This window comes from Elephantulus edwardii, unplaced genomic scaffold (assembly GCF_000299155.1).
Source record: "Elephantulus edwardii isolate Elephantulus edwardi_28Jun2011 unplaced genomic scaffold, EleEdw1.0 scaffold00127, whole genome shotgun sequence".
NCBI lineage: Eukaryota > Metazoa > Chordata > Mammalia > Macroscelidea > Macroscelididae > Elephantulus > Elephantulus edwardii.
Genome location: NW_006399877.1, coordinates 8,431,694 through 8,454,407, shown reverse-complemented (window position 1 = coordinate 8,454,407; position 22,714 = coordinate 8,431,694). Strand labels below are relative to the sequence as shown.

The window sequence follows — 22,714 nt, the reverse complement described above, 5'->3', positions numbered from 1 at the left end:
AGCAGTCTAGCCCTGCACCCTGCCTGGAACTCCCCTGAAACACGAACACTGCAAGAAATGGAACAAGTCCCAGATGACAGAAGCAGCACAGGGTGCAAGAGTACTGTGGGAGAGCCAGCCAGTGTGGTGTCTAAAGACAAACGCTAAGGTCCTGGGTCTCGTATAGCCACCACGCGAACATTCTGGAAAGTGGTGGCCATCTCTGGTGGAGGGTGGAGGGGCCTAGGACGTTATAAAGGAATTTCCCCATTACATGTCTTACTCTTTTTCCAGAAAAGGAGAGATGAAAGCACTGCCATGCTAAAGACTGTAGGAATATTTTAATTAATGTTTTAATTATATTACGTAATAATAATATCACAGTCTATTTTACAAGTTAAATGTAGAGAATGTATGAAATAGAAATGGGGGGAAAAAAACTAAACATAGGTCAGGAACATGAAATTTTCCATAACTAGGGGCCGAAGGAAGGTGAGCAGCCAGCCTGGCGGCCCAAGGAGCGGGCAGGGCAGGGGCAGGACCGGCTTGTGGTTTGTTTCTGTCCCCTGTGCGTGCACCAGGAAGGGGTCAGGTCACCCCTCCCTGACCTGGACTGCTTGGGATGTTGCGTCTGGTCAGTGGAAGAAGGCTGTTTGGGTGGAAAAACAGCCATCTGGTTGCCTACTCAGAGCTGGTCCCCTGGTGGCCGCGGGTGGGTTTGCCGCAGAGGGAATTAAGGTGGGAGTGTCAAAAACCAAATGTGTGGAGGACAGAAGTAAACAGTTTCCTCCTCCCCCCAAAACCCCAAATTCTTGAAATGCACACATGTTCTTCTCTCAAACGTAGAAAAGTCTCACCCTGGACGTGCTCACAAGAAGATCATCGTCAAAAAACTTTGTTTCTATGATAACGTTCCCACTGTAAGAAAGGAGAAGCAGAGAGAGCATGAGGCCACGAGGATGCATTTCTGCAAAGTGGCTTCTGCCAGGCTGGGCTGGCTCATGGACATTCACCCCGCCTGGCACTGCGGCGAGCGGACATTACAATCTGCTGCCACATGGGGTGAGCTGTTCACCTGACAGCCGACAGAGGTGGCTGGGCTTGTCAGGAAGCGGGGCAGGGGGTGCATCTCCCCTCCTGACACATGCTGAGGTCCGAGTCTAGTGCTCTGCACACAGTGCTTCTCTCTAGACAAGGAGACTTTCTGCTGCCTTGCTCTAGGACCTGCCTGCTGGGTCGCATGCGGAGACCTGCAGGGCAGCCCAGGGAAGTTCCCCTCCTGGACACCTACCACACCCGCCCTAGTGGACAGGGGAGCCTGCCTGGCCTGCCATACACCTGCTGTCCTCTGGGCAACAGTACTTGACTTTTCATACAGGAAAGCACCTCTTCTACCTGGCAAAAGAGTGGCACTACTAGTTACGTGGGTCGGGCACGCATTCTTGAGCAGCTCCTTGAAGAAATCACCTGGGACTCCTGCCGCCTGATCTCCTGAGGTCGCTCACGTGCACACGTTCAACCCTGTTTAGTCACATTTGTCAGAATCTGGTTCTATAGTCTGCAACCAAAAGTCTCCAAATGCCATGCCTCCACTGTGTACGACAATGCGGGTAGAGGGTGGATACGTGGATACCGGTGGTAACTTGGGGTTCTCACTTGTAAGATGAGAGTCTTTGACCTCTCTAACCAGTCTTGAGCTGAAATAAGGCAACTACTTATACTCATTGCTGTTAAATTGGAACCAACTGGCAGCTGGCTTCCACTGGGTTCTGACGCTGGAAACGGCACGCAGGAGGCTGCCCACTCCTCCTGTGGAGCCACTGTGGATTACAACCGCCAGAGGGGCGTGGCCTTGGCGTGAGCAGTGCATCTCCTCACAGACAAGGTAGGAGACATAGCTTAGACTACGTTATCATGGATTTACTACTTTTAGTTCCTAGAAGAAAAAAAAATCAGGCCTGGTCCTGCAGAAGTCAAATGAAGGTTCATAAACCTTCAGAAATAGCTGTCTATACTACACACTGCTGTAAGGGGCCCAGATTGCTCCGTGCTGGGGAATCTCACACCCGCCAGCCGCGGGTGCCCTGCGGTGGGGCACTGTCAGTTATGAGTCCACTTCCTGGCAGTGGGTTTTGGGGTTTTTACACTACACTGTATTCTCCCAGGACAGTAACATTTTTGCTATTAACTAATGATAACATCGGTAAAACAGGTACTTGGAGTCTAATAGGCCAACTGTGGTTAGACGTGGGGAGCTGGCTCTAACTCCCAGCTACAGAAAGACCTCCTGCCCCTGGGCCTGTGTGATTGTCGGGACAGGGACAGTCGAGCCCACCAGGTGCAGCCAAAGCATTGCCTTGAGTGTTTCCTTTGTTAGAACACAAAAACACCTCCTACTGTAATTAAACCATTGAGTATTTGAAAAATAACTCAATTCTGTTTACAAATTTGGTTTAGCATTTCACAAGAGATCTGTTTAAAGAGATTACCCAACATTACATAATTATCTGTGCAAATAACTTTTATAGGCTCTATTAAAGAAACATTTGAAAGATGAACACATTCTTCTAAGACACAATGAAGGTGGGTAATTATTGACAATATATTTGGACAAAGGATAATCTAATTGTACTTTGGGCAGGAAGTACAACTACTAAAATGGCAAGTTACTCTCTGAAATATGTTACTAATTCTGTCGTCAGAATTGTCAGATTCTGTTAAAGACAGTCTGAACCAGGGACAGGGGCTCCAGAAGTGCGGTAACCAGGAAAGGGGCAAATTAGAATATTTTTGGGAGGTGGCATATACGCCAAATGCTTTCTACATGACCTCATTGAATTCTTGATTCTGTGGTCAGAGATGAGAAGACCAAGGCATTGAGAACTAGAGAATGTCACCTACTCAGGGAGAAATAGACATTTAGAACCTGATCTCAAGTTCTGGACTCCTTCTATTCTAGCAACTGACATTCCCATATGACAAGTCAGTGACCTGGAGTAGAGGAGACCCCTGGATACTGTTACCCCATCCTCAGCTGAGGTCCCTGCCCGCTGAGGGGGATGGGAGGCTATTTGTCCAACTGCCTGACTTCTCAACCCGATGCACGGTGTCCTGGGACCCAATGACTCACGTTAAGACGCTGGCTGGCATCATCTGGGACTCGGGTGCTGCCTCTATTAAGGACTGCCACGTATTTGTGGAGTTAGGGATCACAAAGCCAAACTCGAAGAACCATTCTGAAGGAAGAAGGAAAAGCTGGTGTGAGCAGGAGACACATGGCAGAGTGGAAAAGGTGTTTCCCCTCAGAGCGAGTCACCAAATGAAGCGCCCAGTGAGAGAGAGAAAGACATAGAGAGAGATAGAGACAGAGATATAGAGACAAAGAGAGAGAGAGAGACAGAGACAGTGAGAGAGAGACAAACAGAGAGAGACAGAGAGAAAGAAAGAGATAGAGACAGATAGAGACAGACAGAGAAAAGAGAGGCAGAGAGAGAGAGACAGAGGAGAGAGAGACAGAGAGAGAGAGACAGAGACAGGGAGGAGAGACAAACAGAGAGACACAGAGAGAAAGAGACAGAGACAGAGATATAGAGACAAAAAGAGAGAAAAGAGAGACAGAGAGAGACAGAGACAGTGCAGAGAGACAGAAAGACACAGAGAGAAAGAGCCAGAGAGAGATAGAGACAGAGAAAGACAGAGACAGTGAGGAGAGACAGAGAGACACAGAGAGACAGAGAGAGATAGAGACAGAGACAAAGAGAGACAGAGATATATAGAGACAGAGAGAGGAGAGAGAGAGAGCGCGACATAGAGACAGAGATAGAGAAAAAGACAAAAAGAGAGAGAGAAACACACAGAGAGAGAAACACAGAGACAGAAAGACACAGACTTCCCCCTCAGGCTGTCCTCCAAAGCAGACCTGAGGCTCCCTTCTTGTGTTTTGGGGCCTAACAGACTAGGACCCCAACAGGAAACAGTAAGCGTTTTTTGGAAGCAGGCGGTGTAAAGGATAAGCAGATGCACAGATGGGCCTTTGTCTCTTGTGGTTTAGCTCTGAAATACAGATGCGTGCTCTTAGCTTCCAGTCAAATCTGCAGGGCACTGAGACAGCCACAGAGGGCAGCCAGTGACAAAGCGGCACCAACAACCCCGCTCCTGGCATCAGAATCCCTTCTGAGGGGGCCACATTCCTGCTGTTGGCTTTGTTTTCACTGGGGCCCCCAATCTTGCAGGCTGCAGAATGTGAGCTGTGAACTGAATGCTGTCAGAGCACACTGTGGTCCAGGGCCCTGCCTCTGTCCCCACCAGTCTGGGGCCTGAATACCTTCCAGGCATTGCCCTTTGAAGTACACTTTTTGTTCCAGGCGGAACTTCTCCATCTGCTCTGCTGAAGAGAAGTTCAACTCTCGAGAGACTGCCTTGCACTTGAGAATCTTCTTGGGAACACGAGCTGTAAGAGAAACGCAACCATTGAAGCCATTTGCAATGAAAGGCAATGACCTAGGGCTTGGAGTTTCTACCAGCTGACTTAGAGAACATGTCCTATGTGTTAAGCTCCCACTTAAATGAGATAAACTGAAAGTTAACAGGAGTAGGTAGCTATCCTTTGTTTTGCACGTGGAGGCAGAAGTTCCCAACAGCCCAACTGTATCTGATGGGAAGATCTTCAAGGAACACCTGTTCTAGGCCTCTACCGTCCTCTCCGGGAGCGAAGGGAGTACAGTGGGTTAAGCCGTGGTGTATAACTGAAAGACCGGCAGGTCAGACAAGGCAGCTGCTCAGAGAGAAGGCTGTGTGCTTCTAAACTCGCCAGCCTCAGAACCTCAGAAAGCCTACCCATCAGTCCTCTGTCCTCCAGGATGAGTAGGACGGACTCGGAGGCAATCAGTAAAGGAGTGGAATCTGTACTCTCTCTCTAGTCTGTTTTAATCTAACTCTTTGCTTTTTCCCTTCAGGGAGGTAATGTGCAAATTCTCATTATGGTTGCCATCTTCATTTATATCTTTGTGCGTGGACTAATGATAAACTTTCTACACAAGTGAGTTTTAGGGAGCAGGGGAAACAAATAAGGCAGGATCCAGAAACTTCAAGAAGCTCGTGCATGTCCGTTCAGTACAGAGCCTCACCCAGCACCAGGTCGGCACCACAGAGCGCAGGCCTGGTTCCTCCTGCAGATGGAGGACAGAAGTACCTTCATGCTCCACTCCAGGGACGGACAGATCTTCTGTTCCTTGCCAGAGGATCTTTCCTGTCTCAGCATCCCGAAGGTTCATCCAATTTCTGATCATGTAATTAAGGAAAAAGGAGGCACTGATAGACTGATAGTGACCCTTTCTTTGCGTTCTAGGTGTCGTAGACTGGCTCCTAGCAACCCTTGTTTACTTTTAGCCATGTCTGTCACACTGTTAAATGCTGTGCAAGCAGATAAGGATGTGAAGGCGAGCATAACAGAGAGCCAAAGAGGGAGAGGCCTAGACGAGATGTCTTCATCTACAATAACAGAACCCAAAGGCTGGATGCAACTCGAAATTACACGGAAGGAGCAGAAAACCAATAGTGCAAAACTTCCAATTCCCTATCAGATTCTGACCAACCCTGATGAGAGGCTTCAACAGCAGAGAGCTCCCACGGCAATGGGTCAGGCAGGTCACCTGTAGGGAAAGCCACAGTCTGTAAGCTTTTGGCACAGGCACTGAGCTTTCACAGAGCTTCTTAATGTCCTGCTGTAAAATGAAAAGATCAACGATCACCAGAAATACAAAGAAAACATGTACGATGAAAAATACATCAAAACAAAATAAGGGGGAACATACAATTCAGAGGAAATAATAAAGACTAGAGGAAAGTTTTTGTAGTAGCCACCATGCTGGCTTTGGTGCACGGCAATTCATGTGACAGATGACAAGACCCCATCCCTGCGTTGGGTTCATGAGCTTGTTGGTAGAGCTGAGCCAGCGCTGTGGCCCTGTGAACTCAGAGCACCTTCCGAGCCAACAGCTAACTTTCCAGTGCTTTACTGCACAATGTTCTGTTGTGACGCACAGAGTTTTCATTAGCTAATTTTTAGAAAGGGGTAGTTAGGTCTTTGTTGTCACTCTCTTTATCTGAGACTCCAGTGGAACCCAGCCACCATGAGGGACCTTGCTGGGGCCTGGACATCGGATGGTATCGCTGCTGGTCTCAGAGCAACACAGAAGCCACCACAGCACGACCAGCTGATGACGACGTGGGGAGGAAGACACAGATTCTTAAAAATGAAAAAACAAAACAAAACAAAACAAAAAAAACCCACACAAAAAAACCCAGAAAGGCAAAAAGGGACATAACTCTAGAGGTACTACAGAAACATTTGGATTTTGCATATTTTCTGATTCTTCTGTGGGTTGAGGCTGAGAGGTTGACAACTGCTACCTCTTACCGTCAGAAAATGACTTCCAATTTTAGAAGTTCTATTTTCTAGTTTCTGTACTATTCGTTGATATAATAAGTGAGGCAATAGTTGTGTTGTTGTTGATTGTTGTCAAGTTGAGAATGACTAATAGCAACCCCATGGACAAAAGGCCTGAAGCCCCTCTACAACTATTGCCATTTATCAAAGTTCACAGAGTTTCCAGAGGCATGCTGTTCCAAGAGGTAATAATACCAATTAAAAAGAAAACATTCAAGGGAGCTCTGGTGGCCTAGTGGCAAGAAGCTGCACTGCATTCCCAGAGGTATGCAGTTTGAATCCACCAGATGCTCTGCTGGAGAAGGAGGGATAACCACCTCCTGTATAGTCAGATACAATTCGATGGTGCACACACACAAATAAAATAAAAAGAAAAAAAAAACCAACCCCAAAAAATCCATTCAGAGTTCAACAACAAAACCTCTTGGAAAATAAGCACTGTGATAGCAGAACTAGACAACATGAGGACTGAGCCACGGCACACTCAGAAATCAAACCAAAGCAGAACCGAAGGCCAGGTAAGAAGAGCAGAAAGACAGAGGAGCTGGAAGGCAGGGTAAGAGGTCTAGGAAGGAGAGTACACCATTGATGAATGAATTAAAGAAGACTCCCCAGGTTGAAAGTTCCCGCAAGTGTCCAAGCCACATCACAGCAACTTGTAGAACACGGTCGATGAAAGAGGAGTTTGAGAGGGAGGGCAGTAATCATGACCACGGCCAAAATCTGACGAGGCATCAAATCTTCTTCTGTCATCCTTAGTCACTGTCCAGCTCTCTGAAGCATAAGAAGTAACTGTGAAGACCATGGCCTGGATTAGGTGCACTTTAGTGCAGAATAAAATGAAAAAAATTATTTCAAATTAAAAAGCAAACAAACAAACCAAAACCCCCCTTTAGATGCAAATGATGGTGTTCTCCATCAAAACGACAAGGCATCAAAGATGTACGGGATCTAAAGAGACAGGTGAGGGAGTTTCCAGCACGACTGCAGACGATCCCAAGATAACAGCTCATCGGCAAGCCTGCAGGCTAGGGTCCAGCCCACGTCAGAAAGCCCGGGGAAATTCATTGATATCAAATATGTTTACATTGAAAGTGAATTTATATAACTAGGGGAACTTTTCAGGTCCCATTACTGAGAAATACAGAAAACCTAGACAAATGAATTTTAAACTAAACCTTAACACCAGCAGGGAAGTGCTCCCCAGAGCTAGGCAGTGGGTGCCCCACAATGAGCGGGCTGCTAACCCAAGGTTTGGGCTCCGGTGATCTGAACCTCCCAGCAGCTCTGAGGGGGACTGACAGGTGGTCTCCTCCCATCTCTTCCTGCTGAGCAGGATTCAACTCCACAGCAGGGAGGGACTAGTGACAAAGAAAAATCAAAGGTGGAAGGAAAACTCACAGTGCACTAACTACTTGGTTTTATGGCAAACAGTGTTGACACAGGTGAATTAATAAAAACATCTTGAGAGAAGGAGAAAGCTACAAAAGTGTGGTCAGGCCTGAAATGTTGAGGAAGAACCAAACTTATTTTTCCATGGTTGTTTCTGTGTGCTGTCCTCTAGGAAACCAACCCCCCAGCAGGTTTTTAGAGGCATTAAATTGCACGGAGGAGACTGTCCATCCTTCTCCCATGGGGCAGCTGGTGGAGTAAAACTGATTGCCTTTGGGATTGCAGCCCAGCTTCTTACCACTAGGCTGTTATGGTTGTTGTCGACTATGGTGAATTATAACACATTAAGATTAACTTTGAAAAGAATGGGAATCCTAGAACTTTGAATAGTGCTCATGTGAATCCTACACCCAGACCAAGAAGCTGTGGTCGGAACAGAGCAAAAGAACATCGCTATTGTGTGCTGTGGAGCTGCAGCTGAGAGCTGACCCTCCGGTGGGTTTTCAGAGGCAGCAAATTGCACAGGAGGAAAAAGCCCATCCTTCTTCCCTGGAGCAGCTGGTGGATTTGAACTGCATATTTTCTGATTGAAGCACAGTTTCTTACTGTTAAGCCATCGGAGCTCCCTGAAGGAACACTGCAAGGTTTAAAATGAAAAAAGATGTGCAGCAGGGCTGTGTCCTTTATTATATATTCAATCTGTATGCTAAGCAAGTCATCTGAGAGTCTGTGCTATGTGAAGAAGGATGTGGCATCAGGATCAGAGGAAGATTCATCAACAACCTCTGTTATGCAGGCAACATAACCCGGCTTGAAGAAAATCAATAAGACTTGACGGATTTACTGCAGAAGATCAAATGCTACAGCCCTCCATACGGATTGCATCTCAACATCCACCACTGGATCGATGGACAACATCATGAGAGATGGAGAAAATATTAAAGTTGCCAGCAATTCTACTTTATTTGGATCCACAATCAACACTCATGGCAGAAACAAGATTAATCAAAAGGCATGCTGCATTGGGGAAATGTGTTGTCAAGGACTTCTCTAAAATCCTAAAGAGCAATGATGTTAGCTTAAAGCCTGATCCAAGCCATGGTATTTTAAATTGCTTCTTATGCATCTGAAAGTTGGACAATGACAAAGGAAGGCTGAGGAACAGTCTATGTCTTTGAACTGGGGTGTTGGCAAATAATTTTGACTATTCTATGGACTTCCAAAAAAACAAATTTGCCTTAGAGCAAATACAACTGGAATGCTCCCTAGAGGCAAGGAGGGTGAAAGCTCATCTCACGTGCTTTGGACATATTGTCAGTTGGGACTAATCCTTAAAGAAAGACATCACACTGGGAAAGGTAGAGAGTAGAGGAAGAGAGGAAGACCCTCAAGGAGATGGACTGACATGGTGACTACACCATGGACACGAGCGTGAAGGAGCAGGACAGGGCAAGCAAGGTTCAGGTTGGTTGTTCTTAGGGTCACTACGAGCTGTTGTCAACTCAATGGTAACTAACAATCACTTCCAACCATAGCCATTTCACACAAGGAAGAAAGGTTATTACAAAGGCCTGGTTTCCGCCACTCCCACCCCCATGACTCTTTCTTTATAAAGAATCACATTAAAGACTTAATGGATGATCTATTTTTTTTAAAATACCCTTAACCATTTTAATGACTGGACATTGCTGGGCAATGGAGCCTAATCTGGAAAATGATTGATTATATTAATCATTCATTCATTCATTTCAAATCATAGACTCTATTTTACCACTCTAATGATCTGTAAGGTTTTCATGTTCAACAAATAATACAAAATTAGGGTAACTCTATCAAGGATATTGGGATGAGGGCTACTTAAGACCTCCAAGTTCTCTAATTTTACAAGTGAAAAGAAAGGCTCTTAGTTCATGAGAGGGACACACATACATCTGGGAAGTATGTTCTAAACTATAAAATATGCAGATTCATGATAATCTAAGAGCACAAATCATGAAAATCTAGGAGCACAAAGAATTAAAAGCTAAGTCAGGTGTCAATAACAATGCAAAAAACTGGGTGTCACAGGGAAACAAATTTGGTTAGAAATGTTAGGGATGAAAGGCCAGCTTTGATGACAGATTCGGGCAGTGCATTTTTGTTTTCATAGTTTTTTGCAAGTCAGATATTTCAGAGCAAAAGAACACCTTAGTTTTAAGACTCAAAGGCCAAGTCACTTCCAATTGTGAGGAAAGGATTAGGTGGACAGGCTTTAAAGGAGGGGCAGGAGAACTGTCTATAAATACCAGCACCTTCTGGGTCAGCCAGGTCTTTTCTCATTTCAAAGCTCCCTAGTGACTTACATACAGGATGAGCGTGAAGGAACACAATGACTTCATTATTTCAGTATCTCCTTCGCTCCAGGAAGCCTGCTGCTGCTAGGGGAGCTGGCCCTGTCACCCTCTGATTTGGACCCTGGAGTCATGAAGAAGTACTAATATGTAAAAGCATGCTAAAAATAAGCTTCAGAGAGAAATCAATAGTTTGCAAAGTACCACACCTTGGGACAGTTAAAAAAGGAAGTGAGGGAAGATACATATGAAGAAATGCTGAGAGACACTTGGCTCAACATGGAAGGCTCCATAAGTCCTTCTAGAATTACCAAGGAGGGACATGTCTAGAATTACTTAGGTGGAGCTCAATGTTTTAGCATGAGGTGGGCAGTGGAGTGGAAGGTCTTAGGGATAGGAATAAACCAGTCAGATGAATGGGGTACTAGGGTGATGTCTTTGAGAGCTGTGAATATGGGAGATGGGAAAACAGGAATGAAAACATTTTATAACAATAAGGATCACCTAGAATGGATATCTGGCTCTGGGAGTTTTTTGGATTTTTTTCTTCCTTTTATTTTAATTGAAATGTTAATGAAAGTTTATAGAGAATGTGGATTTCCATTCATTCATTCATTGTGGCTCTGGGAGTTTTAATGAACCTTAAAACGGTTAACATGAGTCTTAGAGTACGTATGTTGGGGTGATGTGTATACGGCTGTATCTGACTGGTCAGTTAAGGAGGAGAGGAGGAAAGAGATTAGGGGAGAGGAAGCGTGTTGAAAGTAGGAAGAAGAGACGGCCAAGAGAACAGAAACAAAGGACACACAGGAAGACACGTATGGGAGGGAACACCTGGGAAACAGATAGAAACGGACATGTCATGTGCAAATCAGATCTCAAAGACGGGTCCAGGAACTGTGGGGATGAGATCCCACACAGGCCTTCTCAATTTAATATCCCCACGGTTAGTGGCTTTCACAGAATGGACAAATTTACAGATGGGGGAGGAAGACTGAACATTTCAGTGGTTGAGACATTTAAAAAATATGAATTGCTTGATTCAAAGAAGCCATGAGAGGCAAGGCCTGCTGCCTGCACATGCGATGCCAACCAGGGTCGCCCACTGAGGCCTCTGCAGGCTAGTTACCAGCCTCCCTGCTGCACACCGCGTCCTCTGGAGGCAGTATGTGCAAAGCCCCCACTGAGGGCCCTCAGAGTGAAGATGCAGGACAGAGCAGAACCGTCCCTTAGGGCTCCAAAGGGGAGGTCTCTACGGAAGAGACGGCCTCATCTCTCCCCTAGAGCGGGATTAGCAGGTTTGAATTCGGTTAGCAGCTAAACGCCTTAACCACAGTGTCACTAGAGTTCCTTGGGCCACAGAACTACTCAGAGTTCAGCACTGCAGATGTGTCTCTTCTTCTATCATTTATTTATTCAATTATTTATAATAGCTCAGTTTATTATAAATTTAGCTAAATTCAAATTCTAACATGGAATGAATAATTTTAAGTTAAAAAATTAAAGAATAAAAATATTTCAACATGAAGTGATCTGCATGAATACTGGTCTAAGGTGCCCACATCTACTTCTCAGGGACTCTTTTAGGCTTGGGATGATGAGATAAAAGATGACAGGGCATATCAGTGCATGCTGTTATTAGGTGCTATGGCACTGGTCCCAACTCACACTGGCCCCACGCACAACACAACACAACACAACACACTGCTGGGCCCTGTGTTACTCTGACAACCACTGCTAGGTTTGAACTGCTGCAGCTATGTTGGCAAACTCTCTATTTTACCATATTCAAAGGCAGTTCTGGTGGTCTAGGGGTAAGGAGCTGTGCTCTCAACCCAAAGGTACACAATTTGACTCCACCAGCTGCCCTGCAGGAGAAAGATGGGCAATTTCCTCCTGTGAGACTTACAGCTTCTGAAAGGCTGCTGGAGGGTCAGCTATGAGTTGGTTGTGAGTCACTGGCACACAACCTCACCACCACCACCACCACCACTATGTCTAAAGCACATGAGAGTTCTGCAATCCTTCTCTCTAAGGAACACGCAGGCTGCAGGTTAGTTGTAGAGAAAGCTAAGAGGGAGGAGTCCCCTTAAGACACTTGGTTTGAGAGCGGGACACCATGGCTAGAGGTGGGATCTGCCACATTCAGCTGTGTGATCTTGAGGAATCATTTATCGCTGTTTCCCTGCTCCCACCAGTTTGTTGGAGGATATGAAATGTGTAAAAATTGCTTTACAAATGATAAAATAGGACACAAATGTAGGAGATTATTATAGAATTACTTATGATTGAATTGGAAAAAGGGAAAAAATACAGAACTAATTTCTTGTGGAACATTAAGAATTTTCTAGCCTTTCTATAAAGATGGAGCCAAAAATGAAGAAGGAAGCCCCTGCCCCTCCCAAAACAAAGGCCAAAGCAAAGGCCTTAAAGGCCAAGAAGGACATCTATAGCCACACCAAAAACGAAGAGCTGCACAGATGCTGAGAAGGCAGTCCAAATACCTCCAGAAGAGTGTCTCCAGGAGAAACAAGCCTGACCACTATGCCATCATCAAGTTTCCCCTGACCACTGAGGCAGCCATGAAAAAGAAAAGAACAACACACTTCTGTTCATTGTGGATGTCAAGGCCAACAAGCACTAAATCAAACAAGCTGTAAAGAAGCTCACATTGATGTGGCCAAGGTCAGCACCTTGATCAGGCCTGAGGGAGAGAAGGCCCGTGTTCAACTTGCTCCTGACTCTGATGCTCTGGATGTTGCCAACAAAATTGGGATCATCTAAACCGAGTCCAGCTGGCTAATTCTAAATACAAACTTTTTTCACAACAACTAAATTCTTTAAAAACCCCTACAAATGATCTTAAATGTTCTAAAATCTTCACCAAGAGAAGTAAGTGAAAGCTTGGTCATATTGATTTATATTTTTATTTTGGTTTGGATTCAGTCAAACTTAATTCCAAGAAAAGTTGGCTTCAGTCTTTCGTGTTGCTCATCCATGAATCCCTTCCCTCACGCTCATTTGTGTGAGCAAAGGTAAGATGTGATTCCACTGCTGTGCTTCTAAGTACTTGTATACCAAATGTTAGATAAAGATAGCTGTTGCTGCTGCTGTTAGGTGCCACTGAACTGAGTATGACTCATAGCGACCCTCTAACAACAGACCTGAACCCTGTCCCACCCCATGCCATCCTCACAATCTCTGACATACCTGTGCCCATTGCTATGGTCACGGTGTCAATCCATCTCACTGGAGTCTTTCTTTTACTAACCCTCTCACTTCTCCAAGTATGATATTCCTTTCCAAGGAATAGCTTCTCCTAGCAACATGTCCAAAGTATGACAGATGAAGTATTTAAAATATCTGGCTATTTTAATGAAAAACAAAGTAAAGGAAGGAATGGCTTCTTTACTTTCTAGCATTGCAATAAAATTAAATTTCTTCTGGTTTTCTACTTTACCAACATTCTAACAACACAGGACTCAGGACTGAAATATAAACACTAAAATCGGAATGAGACAGATTTTGGTTTTGAGTTACTCTAGAAAATGTATTTTCCCTATCAGTTGGCCCTTATTGTTAAGCTGGTTCGGTTTATATTTTTTTCCCTAATAACTTCATAACTTATTTCCCTTCTTTAAATCCAATGTTTCTGAAAAACTCGTTTGATGCTCTTATTAAAAATTCCACTTCCAGGACCTGTCTCAGAGTTGCAGAATCAGAATCTTTTCTGGGGAGGTCTGAGGTTGTTCTTTTTTCAAGATGTTCATGTTTCAAAGTGAGTTTTTGATACTGTTAAAATGTTTAAAACTAGGGCATTTTTTTTCCTTAATGAAATAAAAAACAACTTATTTTATAAAGAGACTAAAAATACAGAAATCTTTAGCATTTCTATATCTACCACATTGGTCTAACTAGTGCTGATTCTGATTTCAGCCACAGGTTACCTCCTCCTATGACAAAGCTGATGGCTTCTTAAAGCAATACACAAATTAAATACAGCTTTTAATTCTTTCATCCATCAGCATTCAAGTGTCCCTTAGTTTGCTCATTCTTGTGTATTGTGAATTTATGGGCTTTGTTGTTGTTATATGCTGTCGAGTTGCTTGCAACTCATAGTGACCCTATGTACAAGAGCCCTAAACCCTGCTCTATCCTGTGCCAACCTTATTGTCTCTGACACACCTAACTCGATTAACCCAGTTACTGAATTTATCCATCTCATTGAGGGTCTTCCTCTCTTGCATGATGTCCCTCCTTGTAACATGTCCAAAGTGTGTCAGACAAAGCTTCGGAATCCTTGCCTCCAAGGAGCAGCCTGGTTTCATCCTCTCCAGGACAAACCTGTTTGTTCTCCTAGCATGGTATATTCAGCACTCTTCTCCAGCACCACAGCTCAAAGGTATCAATTCTCTTTCTCTCTGACACATAGCAAGCAATTGGGAAGACTATGGTTTGGATCAGGTGTACTTTAGTCTACAGACTAATGTCATTGCTCTTCATTACTCTAGAGGGATCCCTGACAGATAACTTTCCCAATGCAATTTGTCTCTTGATTTCCTGGCTGTTGGTACCAAGAGTGTTGATTGTGGAGCCAAGCAAACTAAAACTGTTAACAATCTCAATCTCTTCACCATCCATTATGGTGCTGCCAATCGGCCCAGTGGTGAAAATCTTTGTTTTTTAGATGCTGAGCTTCAATCTGTATTGAAGGCTGCAGTCCTTGACCTTCTGCAGCAAGTGCTTCAGGTCCTCCTAAGTTTCTGCAAGCAGAGTTGTGTCACCTGGATAATGAAGGTTGTTGATGAATCTTCCTCCAATCCTGATGCCATATTTCCCCTCCTAAAGCCTAGCATCCTGGATGATCTGTTTTGCATATAGATTGAAAAGGTATGGAGACAGAATACATCCCTCGTGGACACCTTTCCCTATTTTAAACCATGCAGTGTCTCCTTTCCTTCCTGTTCTGATGACTGTCTCTTGGTTCAAGTACAGGTTTTGCATAAGCACAAGCAAATGTTCTAGGATTCCCATTCTCCTCAAAGTTAGCTACAGTTTGTTGTGATTCACAGTCAAAACCCTTTGCATAGTCAATGAAACACAGATAGACATTCCTCTGGTACTCTCTGCTTTCAGCCAAGATCCATCTAACGTTAGCTTTAAATCCCTAGTCCACGACCTCTTCAAAACCCAGCCTGCACATCTGGCAGTTCTCTGTTGACGTGTTGCTCCAGGTATTTTTGGATAATTTTCAGCAGAATCTTGCTTGTACTTTCAACGATTCTGTTCGATAATTTCTGCATGCAGTCGGGTCACTTTTCTTTGGAATGGGAACAAATATCGATCTCTTCCAGTCAGTTGGCCAGCTGGCTGTCCTCCAGATTTCTTGGCACAACTTACTGAGCACATCCAGGGCAGCCTCTATTTGTTGAAATATGTCAATTGGTATGCCATCAATTCCTGAAGTCTTATTTTTTTGCCAATTCTTTCAGAGCAGCTTGAACTTCTTCCTTCATCATGGGCTTTAGATAGGCAAAACTGTAGGCCTGAATGAATGCTAGGAGATGGAGAAGGAATATAGGCTTTTAAACTAGTGAATGAAAAGAGACATTATACTCAAAGAAGAGAATAACCTTAGAAACGGTGAGTAATGAAGACTGCATCTGCCCCGTGTTAAGTTAATCATGACTGGAGCTGGTAGAGGAACTGTAGTCACCATTCCTACAGAGTCAGAAGACAGGTATGTATGCTGACTAACACCTCACTGCTGCTGAATCGATTCCAACCCAAAGGGACCCTGCAGAGCAGGGCAGTGCAGAACAGAGCAGAACAGTGCAGTGCAGAGCAGAGCAGTGTAGTGCAGAGCAGAGCAGTGCAGTGCAGAGCAGAGCAGAGCAGAGCAGTGCAGTGCAGTGCAGAGCAGAGCAGAGCAGGGCAGAGCAGAACAGAGCAGTACAGAGCAGTGCAGTGCAGCGCAGCGCAGCGCAGCGCAGCAAAGAGCAGCACAGCGCAGCGTAGAAAAGAGCAGAGCAGAGCAGTGCAGTGCAGAGTAGTGCAGAAAAGAGCAGAGCAGCGCAGTGCAGAAAAGAGCAGAGCAGCGCAGTGCAGTGCAGAGCAGTGTCATGCAGAGCAGAGCAGTGCAGTGCAGAGCAGAGCAGTGCCGCGCAGAGCCGCACAGTGCAGAGCTGCGCAGCGCAGAGCAGTGCAGAAAAGAGCAGAGCAGAGCAGAGCAGCGCCGAGCGGAGCAGTGCAGAGCCGAGCAGTGCAGAGCAGTGCAGTGCAGAGCCGAGCAGTGCAGTGCAGAGCCGAGCAGTGCAGTGCAGAGCAGAGCCGAGCAGTGCAGAGCCGAGGAGAGCTGAGTAGTGCAGAGCAGAGCAGTGCAGAGCAGAGCGGAGTGGAGCAGAGCAGTGCAGAACTGCCCCATAGAGTCTGGGAGGCTGGTAAATCTTTTTGAACACAGACTGCCACCTATTTCCCCCATAAAGCAGCTGGAGGGTTTGAACAGCCAGGCTTTCAGTTAGTAGCCCAGTGCTTAACCTACCACGCCATCAAGGCTACTTTCTTTGCAGAAAAGCACTATTACTATTCAGCGTTTTTCTGGAGATACTAGGCAATATGATTACAACACAGAGAAACATAAAGTTCAAAGAGAAGGAAAACTATCATTTGCAAAAAAAAATCACTGTACATCTGGAAAACCTACTGTAAGTAATAAGCAAGTAAGTACAGTGGCTCAAAATTAATACACATAAAAATTTCTTATAAACGTGCTGTTGTGTACTGTTGAGGTGAAACTGCCCACAGTAACCTTCCAGCGGGATTTCAGAGACAGAAAATCACCTGGGAGGAGACTGCCCATCGTTGTGCAGTGGAGCAGCTGGTGGACCTGAACTGTGTTAAATACTTAGAAGAAACAGCAAGAAAATGATGAGCTATATCAGAGAAAAAGTCCCGAGTGACATAAAATACATCTTTAAAAAAAATTATTTTCTTTTATATCAGTTAGCTTACAAAGTTCGTATCTATTGTTTCACACTATTCTTCATCCACATTGGGTTATAAAACACATCTTAGGTAAGTGGAAAGGAATAAATAGAAAGATAATGTAATACTTTATCAATTAATCTGTAAATTTAGTACAAGTTCAATAACTACTTATTGATTGGTGGATTTTTAAAATCGTATAAATTGATTCCACAGTCAACATGGAAAGTATGAGAATCACTGAGCAATCCTGAAGAGTAACAAAAGGAAGCAGCATCCATCCAGAAGCCAAAAGTCACGAAGTTACAGTAATGAAAATGCTGGGTGTTCCAGCTAGGATTAGAAAGACCAGTGAACAGCACACAAAGTTCACCTAAGAAATGAGATCAGAGAAATTTTGTGCCCACTAATGGGTAAATTTTAAATCAGTGGTCAAAGGACAAACTAATAAGTAAAGAATTGGGCAACAGTGATAAAAATGAAATTGAATCTCTACTTCACCCCTTCCATTAAGCTATATTTTAGAAAGCTCAGAGACTGGGGAGAAAGGGATAAAGAAAGAAAAGAAACAAGTGAAATATAAGAGGAAAGAAGTAATCCCCCCACCCTCAAATCATCTGTGAGTGTGTAGAGTCTGGTAGGACAGAAAATCACAACATATTTAGAGAAATTTCTCATGTGTCAGGATTGTGTCCTACCTCCATGGCTGTCCAACCTGTATGCAGAACACATGGTTTAGGATGCTGGACTCTCAAGGAAGCAACAGGCTCAGAGGAAGACTCATCAGCAATTTGCATTCCTGCAAATAACACAACTTGCTTGCTAAAACTGAGGAGGATTTGAAGTACTTTCTACAGAAGAACAAAGACTCCACAGCCTTCAATACGAATTACATCTCAACATTGAGAAAATAAAAATCCTCACAAGTGGGCCAACAGGCAACATCCTGTTAGATGAAGAAAGGACTGAAGTTGTCAATGATTTCATCTTCCTTGATCTACAATCAAAACACTTCGTGTCAGCAGTCTGCATGTCAAAAGACACACTGCATTGGGAAAATCTACCAAAGACATCTCCAGAGTATAAAGAGCAAGGTTAACATTGGTATAAAGACTTAAGTGTAACTGATGGAAGCCAAGGTCTTTTCGATTTCCTGTTCTGGATCTGAAAGATGGACAATAACTAAGGATGACAGAGGAAGAATAGAGGCCTATGAACTGTGGTGTGAGAACAGTAATGTCCCATGCATTGCCAAAGAACAAGCAAATGTCTTGGAGGAAGTGCAACCAGGGTGCTTCTTAGAGGAAAGGGTGGTGAAGTTTCTCTCATATTTTGGGCATGTTGTTAGGACTAGCCAATCCTTGGAAAAAGACATCATGCTTGGAAAGGCAAAGGGTCAGTGAAAGATAGGGTCGTCCTCAACAAGACAGACTGACTTAGTGACTGTAACAATGGGCTCGTGTATATCAGAGATGATAAGGACAACACAGGATAGGGCAGGGTTCAGATCTGTTTGTAATGTTGCTGAATTGTCAACTCAATGGCACCTAACAACTTGTTTCTCTGACTAAACCTGTAGACTGCCAGAACACTGACTTAAATATTACTGCCACTGTCTTACTTCTCAGCTTAAAACCTGTAAACGCTCCTGCCACTATCTTTAAATTGTGGTAAATGTATATGTAACAAAACATTTGTCAATTTGGTACTTTTTACATGTATAGTCAATGACATTAATTATCACATGTCCAGATTTCCCCATCACCCTTAACAGGCACTAAGCAATAAATCCTCCTCCCTCTCACCTGCCCTGAACTACTAATAAACTTTGGTCTCTACACACAGAGGATGTCAGTCTGGAGACAAAGATGTACCTGATCCAGGCCATGGTCTGCTATGCATTAGAGAGCTGGACAATGAATATGGATGACAGCAGAAGAAGAAGCAATGCCTTTGAGTAGTGGTGTGAGAAGAGTACTGAATGTACCATGGACTGCTAAGAGAACAAACAGGTCTGGAGCTAAGGATTGTGAAGATCCACGTCACATACTTTGGGCATGTTGCCTAGAGGGACTGGTCCTAGGAGAAGGATATCATGCTCGAAGCGGTGGAGCGACGGTGCAGGAGAGGAAGACCTCAAACGAGATGGATAGACACAATAACTAGGGTAACGGGGGCAGGTGTGTCAGAGACGGTGAGACCGGCTCAGGATAGGGCAGGGTTCAGAGCTATTGTGCATAGGGTCACTATAAGTTGCGACTTGATGGCACATTAACACCACCCACTTGCTTGTTCTTGTTAGTTGCCATCGTTGTTAGGAAACACCTGTCTCCTCCATCTTCACTCAGGTTGAAGGCCTCGCTGACAGCTCCTGGGCTTATAGCAGACAAGGAGTGGTAAGGAAGAAGGATCTTCCATCTGTTTCCCCTTCTGGCCTGAGGAGCACCTGTACACCAGATCCAGTCTAGACACTGCCCCCACCTGGGACATTATCCTGTTATACCAGCTGTGCACTTCAGATGGAAGGGCAGAGATGCTAAGTCATCGGAAAATGGTCCAGGAGCACAAGGTCAGAGGCGAGGCCCTTCCTTCAGAACTACCGGAGAGAGAGAACCTTCCCTAGAGCTCGGATTTGGACCCGGAGCCTCCCAAACTGTGAGACTTAGGTCAGTTTGTTGTGGGGCTTCATGTTGCTCACTACTTTGTAGCTTTGGGTATCTGTATTCTATTTATCAAAGTTCCGATTAAGATAGCATTTGTCTGTCAGTTTGCCACACTGAGGTAACTTGTGGGTGCTGTAATGCTAACAGCTATGCCACTGGTGTGTCAGATGCCAGAGGGGTCACCCATGATGGTCCCTGAGGAAGACAGATTAGGAAGAAGGAATGATCCTCCACTTCTGAAACAGCAGGCCTCTGAAACCCCTACCAACAAATAAGCCTGTTTAGTCTCAACATTTCTGACAAGTGAGGTCATATCCAGCCCTTTTAAAAAATATTCAGTCCTTTTGCAAAGGCCTTATTTCCCTCAGCATGGTGTTTCCAGGGTTCAACCATGTGGTAGCATGTATCAGTATTTCATCTCACTTTATGGCTGAATTGTATGCATTTTGTATTCCATTTATTTGATGACAGATGTCTCTACCTTTTGGTTGCTGCAAATAGCCCTGTAACAAACCCTGTTTGTGTACAAGTGTCTTTGTGTTCTTGCTCTCAATTCTTTTAGGTATAATGGCCAATATGGGCCTGTCTTGTTGGAGACATAGGGTAATCATAAGGATCCCTGAAGGTGGAATGGACGACTGGCCAAAAGTTCAAATCCCCCAGCAGCGCCACAGAAGAAAAGGTCTTGACGTCTGTTCTTGTAAAGATCACTGCCTTGAAAATCTCCTGAGGCAGTTCTCCCTTGTTTTACGGGGCTGCTACAAGCTGGAACTAGACAGCGTACAACCACTACAAAGATGGTATTCTATGTTTAACTTTTTGAGAAACTGCCATACTGTTTCTACAGCAGCTGCACTCTTTTACAATCTGCCAGCAAGCAGATGAAGGTTCCAATTCCTCCACATCCTTGCCAACACCTGTTGTTTTCTCTTTTTAAACCATAGCCTTCTTGGTGGGTGGGGCTCCCTGTTCTTTTAATATATAATTTAGTTTTTCATCTGAGTTTTGAAAAAAATAGACCCATTTTTAAATGGAAAAAAAATTGGAGAGGGAAAGACTTAGGATTCACGGCATATATAAACTTTGGTAATTTTCGAAAACTTGAAACTATTACTCAAAATCAAAGCACACACAGCTTTGCGGGAAGAACGCTTCTTGGCGCTGCTGACGGCCTTTCTTTCCTCGGGAGCGCTTCTTTGTGATGGTGCAGGCCTAGGTGCCTTCTCACTTGAATATGCGGTATCTTCCCCCTGAAGGACTGGATTCAACATGGTCTTGAATTTAATCAGATTACTGTCCGTGCAGGAGCTTTTGCTACATTAACTCTGGGGTCATCTGGTTTCAGTTCACCGAAGGCAGAAGTGCTTGGCTTCTTTAAACAGAGGAGCAGAATAGCCAGGCCACACATGCGTACTTCCTGGTTGAAGTAGACTATAAATCTCTATTTCTTAACTAATCAAGATTTGTTAGAAGAATCTATTTGAGTGAGAGTTTACAAATATTTTGCAGCCCATCATTAATAGGCATTGACTTCCACTGAAGGTTCAACATTTAAAAATAAGCATCTATGAGAAGCCTCATTGAGTCTTAATTTAAAAAATAAAAATAAAAATAAGCATCTACCCCCAAAAGGACCCTCCCCAATGCTCTTTCTTGGTTTCCTTGTCTGATTTCTTGCACTTCCCTCACTTCTGTAGTGCTTTAACGAGTCCTTCTCATCGGAGTTACTATCTCTATCATTTGATTACAGGAGTCTTTGTTCGGGGAAGGATGATTAAGCAGTCCAGCACTAACTTAAAGGTGGTGGTTCGAGGAAGGGCCAAGTGATCTGCTTATAACAGCTCACAATCATGACAACTCTAGAGTACAGTTCTCTCTGCACGTGGGTCACCTTAGGTCAGAATCCACTGTTACTCTCTTTGTGTCAACAGGCTTCCTGAGGGCAGAGGTTATTTCCTCTCCTTGAGTCAACAGCAAAATGCTGGAGGTTCCAGTCATAATCACAAAGTAAAACCTTCTAATATTCCAAAAGTACTCAGTAACATAGACTGTGAGGTGAACAAAAATACCAATGAGGTACTCACTCCTTAGAACAATCAATGAGAAGAGAGTCACCCAAGGAAGAAGCTCGGAAGGCAGTAGGGGAAAGGAAAGGGCAGACGGACCTGGGGAACCCTGGGAAAAAACAGGAATCCAGGTGCTGCTAACTGCTGGGCTTACAATCAATGTCACAAAGTGTGTGCAAAACTGTTGCCTGGAAAACCAACACACTGTGAACTTTTACCAAATCACAACAAAAAGTAAAAAACCCAACAACAACATATTTAGAGATTTTACTTTTGAGGAGCTAGTAACAGAGCTAAGAAGAATGAGATAAGGACAAATAGTTGGTAAGTGATTAGATTTAGGGCATTTTGTATATACACAGTCAAAGTTAGTTTTTCTACAGTTTGTTTTCCCAATTTTTATTTCAGAATTATGTTTAGATAAAAAGGCCATAAAAGGTCTAATTTATGCTTCCACTGTGGAAAGCTGGGCCACTTCAGTAGACAGTGTCACAGATGAGAGCCACAGATAGGCAAGGGAGTAGAGAGGAAGCTCCCACTCACTTGCTTTAAGTGTGGCTCTGAAGGACACTTGGCCAAGGTGGCCCCCATCAGGTCCCCGTGCCTCGTGGCTGACAGGACTGACAGGCCCCAGCTCTCAGCTGGAAACAAAGGAGGACGCTTCAACGATTTAGATCTTCCCAGAAGAGCCGTGGATGAGCATTAACATTACTGGTTGCAACACTTCCATGATACATCTTCAAGGATATGAACATGTATGGCTAAGCACAATTGATAACAGTGCATCTAAATTCCAAAATCAATCTCCATAATAGTCTATGTGTTTCCTACTGCCAAAGGGGCCCTTTAGAG

General features: G+C 44.3%; 1 protein-coding gene across 1 annotated transcript in view; it reads right to left on the bottom strand.

The window, feature by feature from the left end:
* Positions 1-293: 293 nt before the first annotated feature.
* The window catches only part of PDE6D (phosphodiesterase 6D, cGMP-specific, rod, delta), a 64,902-nt gene continuing 42,481 nt past the window's right edge, over positions 294-22,714 (bottom strand). Inside the window, exons 2-5 of the mRNA XM_006893479.1 lie at positions 5,171-5,259; positions 4,304-4,429; positions 3,110-3,215; positions 294-897 (exon numbers count right to left, since the gene is read on the bottom strand). Of these exons, the coding sequence (XP_006893541.1) occupies positions 816-897; positions 3,110-3,215; positions 4,304-4,429; positions 5,171-5,259 (403 nt within the window). The 3' untranslated portion in view covers positions 294-815. The remainder of the gene's footprint in view (positions 898-3,109; positions 3,216-4,303; positions 4,430-5,170; positions 5,260-22,714) is intronic.